At 45.5% G+C, this 18444-nt stretch overlaps 1 protein-coding gene across 13 annotated transcripts in view; it reads right to left on the bottom strand.

Moving 5' to 3' along the window:
• Window positions 1-18444, bottom strand: part of LOC114844950 (receptor-type tyrosine-protein phosphatase F) — a 129218-nt gene that overhangs the window by 28346 nt on the left and 82428 nt on the right. For 5 of the 13 annotated variants that reach the window (XM_055503984.1, XM_055503987.1, XM_055503985.1 and 2 more), the window contains 11 exons: window positions 17337-17918; window positions 16946-17079; window positions 16377-16521; window positions 13291-13596; window positions 12299-12492; window positions 7478-7504; window positions 4380-4497; window positions 3665-4237; window positions 2915-3015; window positions 2163-2410; window positions 758-836 (listed from right to left, as the gene is read on the bottom strand). In XM_055503984.1, the coding sequence (XP_055359959.1) occupies window positions 758-836; window positions 2163-2410; window positions 2915-3015; window positions 3665-4237; window positions 4380-4497; window positions 7478-7504; window positions 12299-12492; window positions 13291-13596; window positions 16377-16521; window positions 16946-17079; window positions 17337-17918 (2507 nt within the window). The remainder of the gene's footprint in view (window positions 1-757; window positions 837-2162; window positions 2411-2914; window positions 3016-3664; window positions 4238-4379; window positions 4498-7477; window positions 7505-12298; window positions 12493-13290; window positions 13597-16376; window positions 16522-16945; window positions 17080-17336; window positions 17919-18444) is intronic. The other 8 variants (XM_055503986.1, XM_055503988.1, XM_055503994.1 and 5 more) reach the window with 3 other exon arrangements.

Genomic DNA, 18444 nt, shown 5'->3' with positions numbered 1-18444 from the left:
CGGCATTGTGTTTCCAGCAGCATTTTGTTTTCTGTCAGTGACGTCTCGTGTGCTCCTCCAGATGTAGCTTTATTAAATCATTATGTCAGAGGGAGGAGACAATGGCCTGCTCAGTGTTTAATGACTCAGGGAGTCCCATCTCTCTCTCTCTGTTGATCTGTTCTGTTATTTCTACAGGGAGCTTGAACAATAGCGATACAAACCAGCGAGCCTTGCAGTTTACTTAAAAATGATGCTATTAATATTTAGGCACGTCATTTAGTTTGAATTCCCTCATGGACAAAGGAGACCTTTATTCAATAGAATAATAAAGCAGTCATAAATCTTTTTACCAATTTAAATATCTTATAAAAAATTGTGTTTAGAGTCGCCCAAACCTGACTAGAGAAACTAAAAATGGAAGAACTCCTAAATATGATCCTATATAAGTCATAGACAAACTAATTTTAAATATTAATATGCTTTCTTATTAGCTGCTGAATATGAGATTCTAATTATCTTCGCACAATCAGTGTTGAATTCAGCAGATGGGTACCGTCAGCAGCAGATCTGGCACCCAATCGGGACACTCCCCATGTGATCAAGTGACTCATTGTTTTAATTCTCCGTAGCCTGTCATACCACCCCCCCCCCCCTAGCCCAGGAGGGTACGGCTAATTAGTAACAAGCAGTAACTTCCTCCTCAGTGGGAACAGGTGATGCTCTCCACAAACCCTGACCTGGCACATTAGCCAATCAGACACCGGCTGGCACTCACCTCGTCCAAATCCATTTCGTCTGGATTCTTCCACCGCCGCGTTGACGGGGACACCGGCACCACCACGATGTAGTACCACCTGCCAAGAACAATAACGCCTGTGTTAAGACACACTGGGGCTTTGAGACTCAAGTGGGCCAAGCATGTTCCTAACTGTCAACACATTTGCTGTAGGAAGGCCTGTGTTTTGTTTTTTTTGCTGGGCTGAAGTCGAGGCTTGAATGCTACATGAGCAGATCCAAGCAAGGTCAAACACCAGCAGATTGGCACCACGGTCTCCAGTTAATGGCTAATTACTCAGAACATCTGCCATGTGTACAGGAAAACACCATCCCAGCGAGAGGAGCCGTCAGCGCCGTGGATCCCGGTAGGATTCTTTAGGTTAATAGGACCGGCTACAGTACGTGTGTTCTTACACTGCTACCATTATAGACGCTCAAAATAGAACGACATTAAAAAATCTCTGAGTTTAGGGTCAAACTAAGGACTTGGTAAGGAACGGAGGTGCATGCTTAGAGTACAAACATCTGTCTATTTTCATTTACATGCTGGCGTTTTGTGTTCTCCTCCAACCTGCCTGTTCTCAGCTCAGCTCAAGTTTTTCCCCCGCTGCAGCGTACAACAACTTGTAAAATCACTGCCACTGACTGTGAGAGCAGTAGCTTCTCTTCAGGCCTCAAGTCTGTGATTCAACAGTCAGTCAAGTCTGGGAGTGGGAGAAGACATGTGTAACGAGACTCCTCACCGCCCCCACCTCTCGCTCCCTCACACATCACTCTCCCATCCCCAATCACCTGTGCTCTTTGCCTGTCAATCTGTACTGGAGCTTGGCCAGACCTGACAGCCCTGTAATCTTTTTACCAATCAACCCTATGCACTCACCCGACTTAGATGAGTCTTTAGTGTGTGTGTGTGTGTGTGTGTGTGTGTGTGTGAAGAAAAGGTTTTACTTGTCGGGGTCAGGTCTAATTCTGCTCCTAACAATTTGAGTCAAAAGATAATACAGCTTGTCCTGATGTTGAAAGTCTCGATTATCATCAGACGCTGTGTCATAAAGTTGCCAAAAGCTGCAGTTTTTAAGTTCCAAAATAGGTTCAGATACACACACACACGGACGGTGTGTGTGTGTGTGTGTGTTTGTGTGTGTGTGTGTGTCTGTGTGTGTGTGTGTGTGTGTGTGTGTTTGTGTGTGTGTTCAGCATCTCAGGAGTTATGCCCCAAAATCCAGGAAACTCACAAGCTCGTCTTTGGTTTCATTTTTTTATTCTCTCATTATTTTATTCTTTATAGTGTTCCTTTTATGTTCTCATTATATTTTGAACCTGCCCTACATTTAAGTCACGGTTTGTAAATTAACTACTTAAAATGGTGATAAACTTGCATGACTTGACGCGTCAGCACTGACCTGACACGTGTGCTCGTCTGGACATTGGGCAGTTTAATGGTCAGCTTGTCGCCCTGTGCCTGATGTTTGGTGGGCTTGGTCTGGATCAGGTCGGGGGCAGTGCGGATGGACACCTGCTGCTGCAGACCTCCAGCAATGTTGCCTCTGCTCGTCAGGACAAAAGAGTATTCTGTGTCTGGCTGCAGCTGGGTGATCAGCTTTCTCTTCAGGTTTCCCTGCACCTCCACGCTTTGTTGGTTGTACAGAATCTGTAGGAAAAAACACAAGAAGAGGAATTCTGGATTAGGGTTCCATACATGTGAAGTATACGACCTGAACAAAAGCAGGAATCTCTCTCATCTCACATACAGCAACGCACAAAAGCAGTTTCGCCCTGAGGGAGGAGCCCCTCTCACCTTTCACATCATCTCATGTTTTTCAGTGTCACACATACTCACATCTGCATCCAGTCATTTTACACCTTAAATTGTCTTTGGTCTAATACCATGAGGTGGGAATTGATAGAATATGATTCTGACAGGTTTTTATGGAAGCGCAATTGTTCTTTTGCTGTATTCAAAACAGATGTTTAAGTAATAATGTCCCTAATGACCTAACAGTGAAGAAAATATTCATGTATTTACAGTAGACATGCAGACGTATAATGCAATTAATGTGAAGTGTAGGTTAAGTTAATGGAAGTTCAATATTAAAATGAATAAAATTAGTTTCAGGCAAATTTTTTGTACTTGTCTAATCTGGCTGCCACTTACCTTGAAAGGTACTTGGGACTTGTAATTTGGAGGCAAATCCCAGGTGAGCAGAACTGATGTTTTCATGACAGCCTTGACACCAAAGTTCAGGGTGGGAAAATCTAGAGGCAGAGAATCTTTGGATTAATATCTCAAGTAAGGCATCCTGTATACCGTGAAATGTAATCTGTGCGTGTAATTTAATTTCCCACTGCTGTACAGCAAAGCCACAGTAAAGAATATGAACACGTTCCTCAGACTTGTCTGGTTTGGTCAGAAGGTATCACGGGGGAGAGGGGGGAGGCATTCAACATAAACAATCTCATTCACGCTGAGTTACAGATCACACAGAGGAGAATAGCCTTCATCTCCCTGGGCCTATTCCATTTATTACACCACAGTTAGAACAAGACAAATGCAACAGGCTGAAAGCTTGTTGATTTAACTAATGTTTATGGCAGTGAGAGTGGAAACATGCATCTTAGAATAGACATCAGCCATTACTGACACATAGGGAAAATTACATTTATGAGATTAGAAAATGTATTAGGAGGTAGTGCTTTAACTGTGTGTTTAGGGAGGGAGGGTGAAGGCATGATAATGTGACTGTAGCGTGTAAGGAGATTAGTTCCCTATAAATCAATAAAAGTCAGTGCTTTGCAGTTCTGAGTGCTAGATGAGTAAGACTTGGCACTGACACAGACAGAAAAGGGGCCTCTCACAGAGCCTAAAAGTGCAACTCTGGTTTCAATGCAGCCATGCACTACGTACCATTGGACATGGTCCTGCTCTGAATGCTGGGGCTGAGGGGTCCCCCTCCCTTGCTGGTGAAGGCCTGCACCCGTATGTCGTAGGTGGTGTCAGGATTAAGGCCGTGGATGGTCATGTGGGTGTCGCTTGTGCGGTTGGTGCTGTTCTGCTGACTGTTGATGTCCCTATACACCACCACGTAGTAGGTGATTTTGCCATTCCTCTCCGCCAGCAGCGGGGGCTCCCAGGTCAGCTGGGTGCTGGACTGGGTCAAACCCGTCACTTGCAGGTTCAGCGGGAAGCCCGAGGGCACATCCTCTGGGGTGCTGATCTCCTTGACGTAGGCCTCGCCGATGCCTGCGCGGTTACGAGCGCTGAGGCGGAAGACGTAGGTGGCGCCTTTGTGCAGCCCGGTGACGGTGAAGTGGTCGTCCGTCTTCCTCAGCTCACGTGAATTGAAGGCGTCCTCGTCGGTCCGCTTGTACTGCAGCTGGTAGCCCATCAGCTCCCCCACCATGTCTTTAGGTGGCTGCCACTGGATCAGAGCTGTATTGCCCATGGTGGTGCTGATCATCATGGTGGGTTTGCCAGGCACTAAAAACAGAATTAAGATCGACAGAAAATGGAAAAATATGCAGTAAAATAGTTATTAGTCATTTTTAGCTTTAAAACTTTATAACTGGTTTTACATTAAGCACATATGTTTTACACGATAACCGTGACAAAACTGACTGACCTGCTCCCGTGGTGGTGATGACTTTGGCCTTGCTGCGAGCTCCGTCTCCCTTGGTGGTGTATGCTGCTACGGTGACAGAGTAGGTGGTTTCAGACTGCAATCCACCAATGATGGCCTCCTGTAAAATGGAAAAGTCCCAAGGTCAGAGGTCAAAAGGAATCAATGAGCCTGAGTGAGGCCGCCTCAGTGGCAAAGAAAAATCGGACAAAACAAAACAAGCCTCCTTTCCCCTGACACACAGCCCCACAAGAAACCACGAGATTAAATCCCCCTCGTCATCCAGTTGTTACTTGATCAATTTGCCTATGTCAGGAAACAAAACATTTTAAGTATTCAACGGAAAACTTTATTAAGCATATTAAAACAAACAAACAAACAAAAATAGGAGCAGGAACTTTTCTTGGGCAAGAAAACCTCCGGCATCCAAGTGTAAAACACACACTAACCCCATTAACCAACAAACCAACCACATGAACCAGAACATCACCAGTGTGTCAGTGTTCTTGTCTGCTGCATGGATAACCACTAGATTATACCCAGAGGAGCTGTGGATCATCACTGAGCTGCAGCCTCTAATGCTCACTCATGACTACACTGTGAACGTGAGGCTTTCTTTAAGCTAAACGTTGAAGCTACAGTTTTAGTTTAGGTGATTTACTTCAAGTGTAGCTACAGTGTCCACAGCATCGTAAAATGGGCTGAATGATTCAGCTACAAAAAAACACAGACACACCATGGTTGATGAACAAACCGGTAACGGAACAGAAAAAAAACAGAACAACTGAGGCAACACACTGTTGCTGGTAACCTGCTGCAGTGCTGGCACTCACTTCACCAGACTGCAACAGTCTGAGTAAAAACACACCCACACACACTGAAATTAAATATCCTGAGCTTGAACAAAGCCCATGTGTAAACAGAAATACACACACAGACCTGAAAGCACATACTCACCAATGTAGTATTTCTGTTATATATGTATATATATAAAACACACTGTAGTATTCATGCACACACACCTTACATGTCCACATGCACACACACAGTGATAAACACAGATGTGAGCACCAGCTCGATGCTGAGAACAAATTAACGCCTGTGGTTTGAGCACACATGCTGTAGCTGACTGGGGGGGTGGAGGGGGGGCACTAAGGACAGATACACTGATGCCTACGAGCCTTCCTGCCAGAACAGCTTGGGAACTTCTTATACACTCAGAATATTATACGGCTTTGGCCTAATGCTGTTTCTCTAACTAATGACGTTTTAATTTGCTAACCATAGAAGAACATTTAACAGCCTATATTAGCCAGCTCTGTTTGACAATGCTTTTTACTGCCGCCCTCTTTAAGCGACACTTGGTGCTCCCATACTAGCCTTAAAGAGAGACAGGGAAAGAAAATGCTAAATTACTGTATCGTAAAACCATTTTAACTTTATGGAGGAAGTCTCATTACTTTAATCATACAAAATGGCTTTAACAGTCTCAGCAGCAGCAGAGATCTTTTCCCTTTATTCTGGCAAGGTCGAATCGGGTCTATTAACACTTTTGAAACTCAGCAGAAAATAGAAAAAGCATGGCTTCAAAGTTTCCTTCAGAGCAAATGCTTAGAGCAGCACCAAAGGGCATTATAGAGATTATCAAGTTGACTAGTTATAGAAACGGATTCTTCTCTGCAAGCCTCCTGACACCACTATCCACACGAGGATACAAAATGTCAGTGGGAAAAACAAGCATTATTAAGACAAATAGTTTTTGCTTGAGCACATCTGCTCTTTGAGGTGGACTTATGATTATTAAAACTGGCCTAGATCAAAATATTTAATTTGATATTGGAATGCCATAATTATAAGAATCAAGTCTACAAGACCTGTTTTGGCTGCTGACATCTGCCTGTTGCTAATCACACTACAATAGTTACCTGGCACACAGTTCTATTGCCTAAACATTGGTGCTGTGAACAGATGCCTTCCTCTGGACAGCATCTAGCTCTGTGTCTGTCAGGTGTTAATCAACACATTAAGAGGAGGGAGCGAGAGCGAGAGGAGGCAAGTCTGACTCATGCCATGTGGGTGTAGCTGGAGGAATCTGGCCATATGTGCAGTGGAACCAGATTTCTGTTTAACTGACTGTTATCGCGTTTAAAAAATGAACTGCACCAACCCTGCTGGCTCCTTTAGCAAGAAAGTGTAATCATCCAGTGTTGATGGATAAACACATGAGCAAATAAAAAAAGCTATCAAACATTGTGGGTGGCCACTTGTTTCAGAAACCACTATTCTGTCTTCGAATTGTTCCAATTAATTCTTTGCTTCATTTTTTTAAACCCTTTTTAAACAACTCGCATGCTTTTGTTTGAACGCTGATAACAGTGTTTATTATTCTGGCAGGCCTCTATTGAATTTCTGACTAGGAACAGTAAGTAGCTATGCATTTATGCTAGTGTAATATGACATCTAGGAGGTAATAAGCCATAACAAAGGTCTACGTGACAGCCATGAAACAGTGAGCTGCCATCCACGGCAAATGAAAGGAACATGAAAGGCTGGTGGCAATCTTAGAGATGTGTGGGGCTGATAAAACACACAGCTCCTCCCCTCAGATAGACATGTCATCTGGCGCAGCGGGGGAGACGGCAGGTTATGTGAGCCTGATTAATGTCAGCATCACACTGGGATTGTGACACGCAGCCTTTGACTGCACTGTACACTCCATGATGACGGGGGCACAGTAAGCACCGCATGCTCTCTGCAGCAAGTGCCTCAGATCTCAGTAAATGCCCCGACTTTATGGGTTAGTCTTACGGTGGAATTTAGAAATATTAAACTCGGTGGAAATAACCCTAATGCTTTGTGGCTGCTTTTAAGAGAACATCACGCACACAAACACACAGTACACAAACCAGGAATCATTAGGGCACGCATCTCTTGCTGTGGTTATGATCTTTCACGGGGAATCACACAGAGTGTATGACAGGCATGAACAAACACGCGACTCATAACCCAAACACACAAGCGCACGCAACACCCCCAAATTGCAGAGGGGAGAAGAGCCTGCCCTGCAAGACAACCCAGCAGCACACATGAGGGCTACTCACATGCTCGGTGGACTCCTCAATATTCCACTGATGGGAGAGAAGACACAGGACACAGGCGGGGAGAGAAATGAGTCACAACAAAACAGGCATGGAAAAAAAGCACTGGTCTTTTTTTCTCTCAAAGACAGATGAATGTAGGTGTCAACAGAGTCGTGCGGTGGAAAAGAAAAGAGTGAGTGTGATGGAAGAAAAGGAGGAAATGCAGACAAGTTGAGTGGCATGAAACAAATTGTGGAACTGCGCTGAGCAATGGTTGTGATATTCATTACTGTTTATGATGCACTGCCTTGTTTGTGATTTGCCTATAAATCCAATGAAAACCTCTCTCATCCTTGATCACACCTCAGTTCAGTATGGTAATGTTTCTCTGTGGACCCAGTGCAGAGTCTGTGAAGCATTTACCCCCTGCATACAGAAATAGAGGAGGGGACTTTAATTCATTATATTTCAATATGTTTTCAAAATCTTATCCTTGCTCACTGTGCTTGGCCAAGTCATTCCTGAGGGAAGAGAAAGCCCATTTTGTGCCGCAGGGCTCTGTTACTGCAGAGCATGAAATCCTATTACCAGCGCGGCTATGCTAGCCCTGTGACATCAAACCCAATCGATGCAGAACACAACTGGTGACGTTTACCAGCAGCTCGCGCCACAGTTCAGCTGCTGCGGCGGAGTTCACTGATGGATGGCCGGGCTGACAAGGGCCAGCAAAGATAACAGTGGTAGCGCTGATGAAAGACAAAGTGGGGAACAGATACCGGCGCGAGGGGTGAGGTGAGGGATAAGGAGTGACAGACTCAAATGGTTTATATTCAATCATTTGGGTGCAGAGCCATCGTAACAGGTGGCATCTGAAAGAATTTTCTTGTGTCACTGCGACACAATAGAAGCGAAAACAATTAGCAATTAGCAGCACCAAGTCTGCTCAGAGTGTGAGAGCATGTCAGTATAAATATTTATTTATATTCATTATTAATTAAATGTTTTCATTAATAGGGAATGAGACAATCACTAATTAAACATCAGTATCGCAGTGTCAAACGATTGTACTGTACTATTTTAACACCCTTTTTTCTTTTTAACGAAACGTGGTTGAATCAGTTTTCTAATTTGGTGCGAGCTGAATAATTATAAGACTAGAAGTGTTTCTAATGGCTTTAAAGCCAAAGTTACGCTGTGACTCACTCTTTTGACATCATGTCTGTCTTCCTGCTCAGAAGCGTCCCTTTGTGCCTCCTTCTCCAGACTTTCCTTACTTTCACACCGCTGATTCATCATGCAGTGGAGGCATGGTGTTCGTCATCCTCTGAATAAACCGACGCTGGCTTGTTTAGAAGACAAAGGATGCAGCTTCTCTGCCCTCCTGTCTGTGGATGCAGCCGCCGCATTAGCGAGGTCTCAGTTGCAACTGGTTGAGACATGTGGCGCATCGGAAACTGCTGCCTCATGCTCCCCGATGTATCAGGGCACTAAAGAGTAGCGTTTAAGAACAGCTGCCACTTAACTCCATGAATAACAGCTCGCAACGCGCCTAATTGCTTAATTTGTTTACCGTCAACTCCGCTCACTATGTCAACAGAGCAGTGAACACATTAAGGTCTACAAGAGTTCCTATCTCATCTTGGGCCTAATCCCCTTCTATTGGAACTGCTTTCGCTTTCTGGTTAAATCCACGGGAGAATTATAAATTATCCCCCATTTATATTTCGAATGCCAACGCAAGCTGAAAACACATCACTGCTGATAAGCGTCGTTTGTGGAAACGGATAGGTATAATTTGCAGGCGGGCGGAGGCAAATGTGATGACATGGGCTGAGATGTGTGGCCATAAAAATGGGAACGAGGGGGGGAACGAGTGATGTGGAAGAGAAGTAGCTGTCATGATTGATGGAGTGAAGCGGGCTGAGGTGCTCCTTTTTTCTTTTTTTCCCCGTTTCCCATTCAACTCCAATCTGAGGCAGTGAAGGCTGTGGGGGCACTGAAGCATTGCCGCCTGCACTCGCACACATAAATACACACAGACCACAAAAAATGCATGAGTGGTCAAACAAAATGAACCTGAAAAAGCAGTGCTGAATGCAGGTAAACGTGTGTAGAAAATGTATAGCAGCACAGATAGCGGCTAATGGTTAATACAGAACTGTATATAAACATATGAACAAGAGCCTAGAGGTTGCTGGAAGTGCACCGTGATGGAACAGGTTACGTGGAGTGGAGTTGCCCACTCAGGTTCAGACCACTTTCCCAATAGAAATATGGTTGGAAAGGGGTCGATAACATCACACTGTTAGCATGGCCTCTGGTTTAAATTTAGCAGGGAAATGAGGGCGCTGTGTGGGCTCCTGCTTGAAAAGAAAAGAGGCGCTTAAACCACCCACGCACAGACAAGCTCTCCCAGCTCTCCTCCCAGCATTTCAGCTAACCCTGGGAGAGGGTGAAGAGGAGAGAAGGAGCCAGAAGCACAGAGACAAAAAGAAGGGGAGAGGTGATAGCAATTTTCAAAGAGACTGCAATCCAATCAGTTGGCTTGGATTTGTGATTGAAGTGTAAGGTGAGGTTGTGGTATGCCGTGAAAGCCCAGGAGAATGTGGGTTTTACTTCCCCCTGGCAGGCTTATTGTGCATCCAATGCAGGTGAAAGGGTGTCTATGGAACTGATTTCACACACATTAGGCAAATTCTTGAGAGAAACACTTTGGGATGTGCCAAGATGGAAGAAAATTGTTTTTCTCCTTTTATTCATCATCAATTACAGGTGTGTGTTTGAGGGATTTGCATGAGCCCAGGATGAGTCATGAACTCTTCCCAGCCAGCTGGAACGCCTACTACAGTACATGCCTGATGTAAACAGCGCACATGTTTGCTCATGTTATCGGACTTGTTGTTTTTCCACTACTTCTTGGGGCGCGTGAATGGAAAAGTGCGAAACAAAAGGAAGGCTTGTTCTGAAACCAGTCGGACGAACGGGGACGAGGGAGCGTCGGCTGACTGTGTGGTCCGGGCAGGTCCTCGCAGGTTGGCGACGCAGCGCTGTCTCAGAAAACAATCTGTTGAGATGACTCAATCAAGGGTAACCGACCTGCACGCAAGTCTCTGGAAATTACTCAACCGCCTTCTCAGGCGAGAGAGTGCAAAACGAGGCCATGGAAGAAAGGGAAGTGGAGAGGCAAAAACATGGGAGGAGGGAGAAGAAATTCAGGTTCTGGCAGGGAGGAGACGGCGAGTTTAAGAGGTGTCCTGGACACCAAGCTGGAACATGAGAGCCGTCCTCAGCGCCAAATTGCAGTGTGTCTTTGTGTTTATTGTGTGGAGCTGGCACAAATGAGACGCGGCTGGGAGTATTGTTTGCACAACAAGTAGGGTCATTTTCAGTTCAGTTTTCATAAAGCAAAACAAAGTCACGCAGAACATGTCGACACGGAGGAAACGCGTCCAGGAGGACAAGCAGTCACCTTGTTTTCCCGTCCTCCCAGACCAAATGATGCTGTCCGGGCCGTCAACCACTGCGGCACACAGTCAGATAACAATGACGTGTCAGTAACAGCTGCCAGAAACTAATGCTGGAAAACAAAGGTGCTGCTGCATTCGGGAGTTGGAAATAGACTGTTGCTGCAGCCACATGTAGAGACACGGCTCCGCGAGATGATAACGCGCCGCTCTCCGTTCCAGTTATTCGGCCGCACAATTAATTTAATGTTAATTTTATGCTTACAAAATGTTAGAGAATCCCATGTGAGCAGGGCCACGTGGATGAGCCGCCATCCGCAAAATATGATTCATTATGTATGTGGTGCTAAATGTCCTTTTACACTTTCGCTCTACAAGCTCCTACTTATCACTGGGGATGTAGCACATTTGACAAATTACATCAAGGTGACTTAGACAGTGAATTCTCCTCTGCAATGATAAGACTTAAGACAGCAGGGTGTTTGCCAAAGCAAATGAGGGTTAATCGCTGCACTCAAGGGCACAGCACTGTGCACTGCCTGGGAACGGAACCAGCAACCTGCTGGTCTCCCTAAATGCTGCTGCTGAGCATTTATCAACAAATGCTGCTCAGAGACACATTCAAGGCTGTGCAGATTCGCCGTGGCGTTCCTGCGGCCAGGGAGCGTTTACTTGTTCAAATTAGATGTTTTTGTTGGAGGCCATCGAGGGTGTGAGCGAAAGCGTGTTCGTGCTCCCGGCAAAGAATCATAAGAAGGTCTCCTCTTACAGAGAGGAGGGAAAAGTGAGAGCGGGGTGTCTGGTTTTAAGATATTCATGAATCTTTGAATCCCTCTTAAGGATTACAATCTCGCATCCATCTCACAGTGTCGCACAGCTTTGGGCGATTTGAAGAAGCCTGCATTAATGCGTAAAGAGCAGTGTCAAGAAAATAACGCTAATTTATAAACATAGTAACAAGGCAGTGCATGTGTGTTAGTGCTAAATCTGCAGAGAGAGGTGCATTGATTCCACTAAGCCCCATCCTGATGTAAGACATATAAAATATTTAATAGCTATTACTGTAGAATTAGAATGGATCCTGTTTCGACAGCTAATCCAAAGCTGTGGGAGCAGGGTACCAATTTATAGTCAAATGTCACATGTAGAGAAAGATGGAAAAACAGGTGGGGTGGGGGGTGGTGCGGCAACTGCAGTCGACACAAAGACAAATTTAATGTGTGTCACTCAGCATGGGGGAAATTAAGTGTGAACTGAGAGAAAGGAAGGCAACAGGGGAGCGGTGGAGAATGGAAATAATGGGAAATGCACACAGGACAATTACAGACAGTGGAAGAGAGACAGCGAGACAGGACAGGAGCGAGACTTCCCCCAGTACCTGCGCCTCTGGCAGAGCCACGTCCACGATGCTCGGCTGGCCCCGAGGCTCGCCGTTCTCAAGCCGGGAGAAGATGACTTGGTAGCCTCGAATCTGACCGTTCTGCTTGCCCTGCAGGGGCGGCTTCCAGGTGACGCGAATGGCGGTGGAGTTTATGGCCTCAGCCTCCAGTTTCCTGGGGGGGGCTCCGGGCACTATGAACCAGAAAACAAGGGCAGGGGGAGGGAGAATGCGAGTGAGACAAGTGGTGACAGACAGGCAGTAAAAGGAACAAGCAGGAGCAAAAAAGTCAAAGCGGCGATTTTCCTGAATGTTTGTAACGTGGAGCCAAAAACTATCAAAATAATGACTCTGGAGTTTTTTTACAGACTTAAGTGCCCTGTAAGACAAAACGATACTAAAAATGGCCATGAATCAAAATTATCTCTACTCAGATCAGTCCTTTTTATAACTATGTCCCCAAAACACCCTCTGCAGGACACCATGTGGTCTATAATGCCCTTAATTTCAGTATGAAATTAGCTGTGTTGCAGCAAACTTCAAACACATTAATTATAGACAGCACTCTCTGAGGAGCACCCGCTCTCTATCGCACTGCAAACAAAGCCGACAAGCGGGCAAGAAAAAAGGAAAAGTGATGCAGAGCGATGAGGAGTGGAACTGGTGAACATAGACTTAGATGTCTGCTCTACTTCTTTTCCTCAGAACAGAAGAGAGAAGACAAAAAGGCATTTAAACTGTGAGAGCGGGAGAAGGTGGTGCAGAGATGAGGCCAGGAGGTGATAAGTCATAACCTGTCACAGAATCAAAGTGGTAGAATTATTAGAGTAAGTCAGAAAGAGGGAAAGAGAGACCACTGGCGTCTCATGAACTCAGAAGAGAAATGTGCAGTAGAAGTTTAAAACAGTGAAGGAAACTAGTGACAAGCAGCCCCGAGCCAGAGAGATGAGAGCGGCTGAGAGAACTCCGCTTCAGGGGAGGTGTCAACCTACCATCCTCTCTGGTTCTCATCTTCACTGGGGAACTCTCGGGGCCTGGGCCCACGTCAGTGTGCGCCCTCACCCACACCTGATACTCAGTCCACTTTTCCAGGCCCTCCAGCACATAGCTGGTGGCATCGGCCCCGATGCCCGTCATCTCGTGCCGCTCCGCGTCCTCCCCGGCCGGGGCCTGGTAGCTGACCGTGTAGCGCACTATGGCGCCGTGGCGGCTGGCGGCGGGCGGCGCCACCCAACTCACCTTGAGGCTGGTGGAGCTCAGGCTGAGCAGGTGTACCTCTTGGGGGGGTGCGGAGGGGGCTGCAGGGGGAGGGGAGCAGAACCACACGAAAGGGACATGGATCAAGTAAAAAAAAAAAAGCAACGAAAAAACGAAACAGGAACTAAACAAACACGAACTAAGACACAAGCAAACGTAGATCAAAAGTGTGGATGCTTTTTTGTATAGCAGTCAAAACTTTGAGGCGACAGTTCAGTTAATTAATCAATAATGTTGTTTATTGTGAATCATGTACTAGAGGAACACGTCTCTAGCTGGATTTATCGCATACAAACTGAAGTACTTTAGGATTTCCCTACTGTGTTCCTTATTCCATTTACTGTACATCTTCTGTCTTGCACTAAAAATATATTTCCCGGCACTTTGCTGGCTGCTGGGATTCACGAATCATTTGCACACATAATGGAAGTGATAAATTTGATAATGTAATATAGTAAATTTGAGGGTGCCTCTTTCCTCCTTTGCTGCATACAAAAACGCTTCCTCTGTGGAACAGGATGCTTCCTCTGGACTGAGAGACAGGCGGCTACACCTTGTCAGGCCACACAATCACGTTGCTGCATTTTCGCAACGAATAAAACGTGTCATTTTTTTTGTTGCCGTAATTCATCCCCCACGTCGTTTCCTGCCTCTTGCAGTATGCGGCGAAAAGCAATAAACTGGTCATAGATGTGCAAGTGTGTGAACAAGAGCTCGACAGTGCTGACTGGTGTTCACACATTACTGCAGAAACTCTGGGGCTTCATAACGGCGCCTGTCAAATCGCTTTAGAGCTGCAGCTTATGTCTGTCACCAAAGTTATGGATGTTACAGCCAATGTCAGCACTGTGTTTAAAGCCACTGCTATGCACAACAACATTATTATGTTCATCAAATGGGATGAATTCCTAAACAACCCTTTAATTTCAGTAAGTAGGACTGAAGCTGCAATGTTGGAGCTGTTTTTATACAACATGATTTTTTTTATTGAAAGTCTTAGCATAATATTGACCTGTTAGACTCCATTACAGACCTCACCTTGTTTTGTTTTATAATAAACTCCTCAGCACTGCCCCGAGTATAAACTATGCAGAAACTGAAATAACAGTATGCATAAAGTTTCTATATAGAGCTGGTCATCTTTAGCCTCGGCTCACGTCTGGAATAATAATATTTCAGAAGTAAACAGCTGCAGTGTAAAATATGTCAGTTCATCAGTCCAGAGGTAACACACAAAACCAAAACCTAATTTAAAACAACACTTACAAAGCAGTCATACACTTCATGCGTCTAACTTAATCAAAAACTTATTCAAACCAACCAAAAGAAAAAAATGATGGGGAATGACCAGAGGAAAAATAATCAAAACACAACATGCTGCTGCAATGGACTTTTAACAAGCAGAGCAATGAACAGTGAGCTCTAAGGTGAGTCCAATAAACACCAACAATCCATCCTCCACCTTTCAAAACAACAGAATGCTCATGTGGTGTCAGCTCCACAATAGACGGGCAGAGAACTGCAAAGCCCTGACGGCACCGCAGGTATTAAAAAGGTGACGGATGAATTCAGAACAATGGTGACGATCTGCAGATTAGCGTGTGGAATTGAAGTCCTGATTAAAAATCTGCTAGACCAAAGTCGGACTGGGCGGGGGGGAACAACACCACAGGAAATAGATAAATAGACAGATATGCCTCAGAGGCAGAAACAATAGCTTAAATTATCAGCTCATATAACTTATAATTATGAATTATAGATAATTATAAATGCTGATTCTGATGTCTTTAACATTATTAACAGTAAGATTCTCACAGTTTCTCGTTAATATAATACTGACAGGTTTACATTTTGTCTAAATTTTTGGCGGCAGACTAAACTTTCAGTTTTAGTAGCATAAAACTATTCCATTTTATTTACTTATACATAATTACAGCACGGCTCCAGTGTGTCCATTGCTCTCAATGTAATTATAGTAAACACTGAAATGCAGCAAAAGGAAATGTCACTGTTTCTCATGTCAGTTGGCCAACACTGCTGTTTTTTACAAATGTCCTTTTGTTTCCTGATGACAGGAGATCTCAAAGTAATATCCATGTCAACAGTCCAGTCATTTCTATTCTGATGGTGCAGCCACAGGAGTCATGCTACTTTATGTAAAACATCTGCTGCTTGGGAACTGTGATGGAGGCGCCAATAACACCACTGTAGGGGACATTGTCTTACACCCACAGCTCAACATCACAGACTTTACCAAACCATAGGTGACACAGCCTACAATTATTCATGCAAAGCTTTTTCTGTACAGAATGTGTGCAAGGCAGAAATGCTCTGCACGTAAGCCCCTCGGGTGAGGTGGTAAAAGCATGGTGCCAGGGCTGCAAAAAATTAGCAGTCAGCTGGCCGAGTGACATTTTGAGTGCTGGCACTGTAAAAGCACATAATGATATGAGGCAAAATAACATAGCACGGCTTACCAATGTGGGAACAAGACACATTAAACGTACCTTTGACACTGAACACAGGGTCTGCCCTCAGATAGATGGACGGGACGGTTAGTGTTGGTGACAGAGGGGAGGTGGTGGAAGCGTGAGGCCGACTGCGACGGCTGCGTTGTCAGCATTTTAGATTTTGCTGAAATGGACTTGACATTCAAGTTGCCCACATTCTCTGATCTAAGCTCTATGAAAGTCACCAAACCCTACTCTGAAAACCATGACCTGGACCTGCTCTGGCCAGCAGTGGGTGACTGACTGTTACCCTTTGAAATCACTGGTTAGTGGACAGAGGAGATAGGACAGATGACAAAAGGCCGACTTACTGGACTGAGCAGTGCGGGCCTCTATGGGCTGTGTGTAGACGCCCAGCCCCATCTCAGAGCGAGCTGCCAGCGAGAAGCGGTACAAGGTGTCCGGTTTTAAGCCATCGACAGCATAGGATCCGGCTGGGTTGAAGGTCACATGTATCTAGAGGAGGCAAAGACAATCACACGAAATCTCTTTATATCTCGAATAATTAGGAGCTTTATATGGCTCAGTCTTCCTACACTACATGAGCTTAAAATCGAGCATATTGCCATATTTTAATGCAAAGGAATTGGCCGGCTCTAGTGGACAGCTGGTACAGTGGGCCGGCAAAAAAGCGACAGATGAAACTCAACAACTGTGCTATCTGTTACTACACTAAATCTTTCTCATCAGCTGGGGAGCTGACTGCATTACTATGAAAACATTGCTTCAGCCAAGGCTTCCCATTCAGAGCAATTGCATCATAAAAAGCAAAATTCATTCGTCTGCAGTGTCACAGCAGAAAATGAGGCAAACAAAAACACGGGCAGACAGAAAGAGAAAAGGTCACGAAACAGTTAGAACGTCACGCTGTTTTTCTAACCTTATTGTCTGAGCCAGCCTCCCAGTACTGCAGCTCATACTTAGTGATGGGGTCCTGTACAGGCCACAGCCATGTCAGCATGATACGGGTGTCCAGCTCGGCTTCAGCCTCGAAGCTCGATGGCTGTGCAGGGACTGGGTACAGAAGAGCAAGAGTGCAGAGGTTAAGGATTAAAAAGACAAAAAAAGCCCATTGCTAAGATTAGACGTTCTCTACAGTGTTAGCGGCAGCACCCACCCATCCAGAAGTGTTTCCTAAGATAATACACAGAAGAGCCTGAACTGATACTACCACTACAGTATGTCTATACATGACTAAGCTAAAATTATTAGCTGCAATAACATTTTCAAACGTTAAGAAAAAAAAAATCATACATTTATTGGACGCTCACCTCCCTGTTGGGTTTTGACCTGTAGGATGTCAGAAGGCGGCCCGTCCCCTACAGAGGTGAAGCCCAGCACCCTGAGGCTGTAGGTGATGTCAGGAGTCAGGCCTGAGATGGTCGTGAGGCTGCTGTCGTCCGTGTTGTGCTTCTGCCAGGCGCTGAGCGGCGCCGTCAGGTCCGAGCTGTAGTAGACCCGGTAGCCCCTGATCTGCCCATTGGGCTCCTCGGGTGGCTCCCACTGGACCAGCATCGTGCTGGCGCTCAGCATGCGAGCTTGGACGTGCAGCGGCGGGGAGGAGGGCGCCTGTTCGCCGGTGCGCGTCTCCACCGGGTCGCTGGGCGGCCCACGGCCAATGTTGTTGACAGCCATGACGCGGAACTCGTACTCTGAGTAGGGGCTGAGCCCGCCGATGCTGTAACGCGTGGTGGCCACGCCCTCCACCTCCTGGAAGCCGTTGTCTGAAGACTTGGCTCTGTATTGGATCATGTAGTAGGAAACGGGTTCTGGGTTGCCAGAGTCCCAGGTCAGCGTCACGCTGGTGGCTGTGGTTTCAGTCACAATGAGAGAAGTGGGGGGCTTTGGCAAAGCTGAGGAGGGAGACACAACCTATTAGCTTTATAATTAGGAATGAACATCAGCAAATTGTGGGCGCTTTGGGAGAAAGAAGAAATCTGACACCTTAAATCCTAAACATGTAGACAAGAACAGGTAAACTCTGCTTCTGGGAGGAAAAAAAACATCTGGCCATGTGTTCTTCTACATCTCCCTTTCTGTATTTCTTCTCTCGGTGTCTCAATTTTGTAACTCATAGCACTGAAATGATTGTTTCATGAGCTAATCCTCATAGTACTGTCAGCAGCCATTATCGTTAAATGAATAGAAAAGCTAGACTGAAATCCCCATTTTGTGTTTTATAACTGGCCCAGCCATTACTCTCAAAACGAGAAAATTACAAGAGTGGTTCCTGTTGTGACTAAATGACAAACACAAACAAAACCGAGGGTCTTCGTTATGAAGAAAGCTACTGCTATAGTTCCTACAAATGACTGTGGCATTCTGCGTATCGATCAGCTGAGTGAAAAGTGGGATCGATGCAGAAGACAACTGATAAGA

The sequence above is a fragment of the Betta splendens genome, chromosome 17 (assembly GCF_900634795.4).
Source record: "Betta splendens chromosome 17, fBetSpl5.4, whole genome shotgun sequence".
In the NCBI taxonomy this organism is placed as follows: domain Eukaryota; kingdom Metazoa; phylum Chordata; class Actinopteri; order Anabantiformes; family Osphronemidae; genus Betta; species Betta splendens.
The sequence above is the reverse complement of the archived record's forward strand: the minus strand, read 5'-3'. Positions and strand labels throughout refer to the sequence as shown.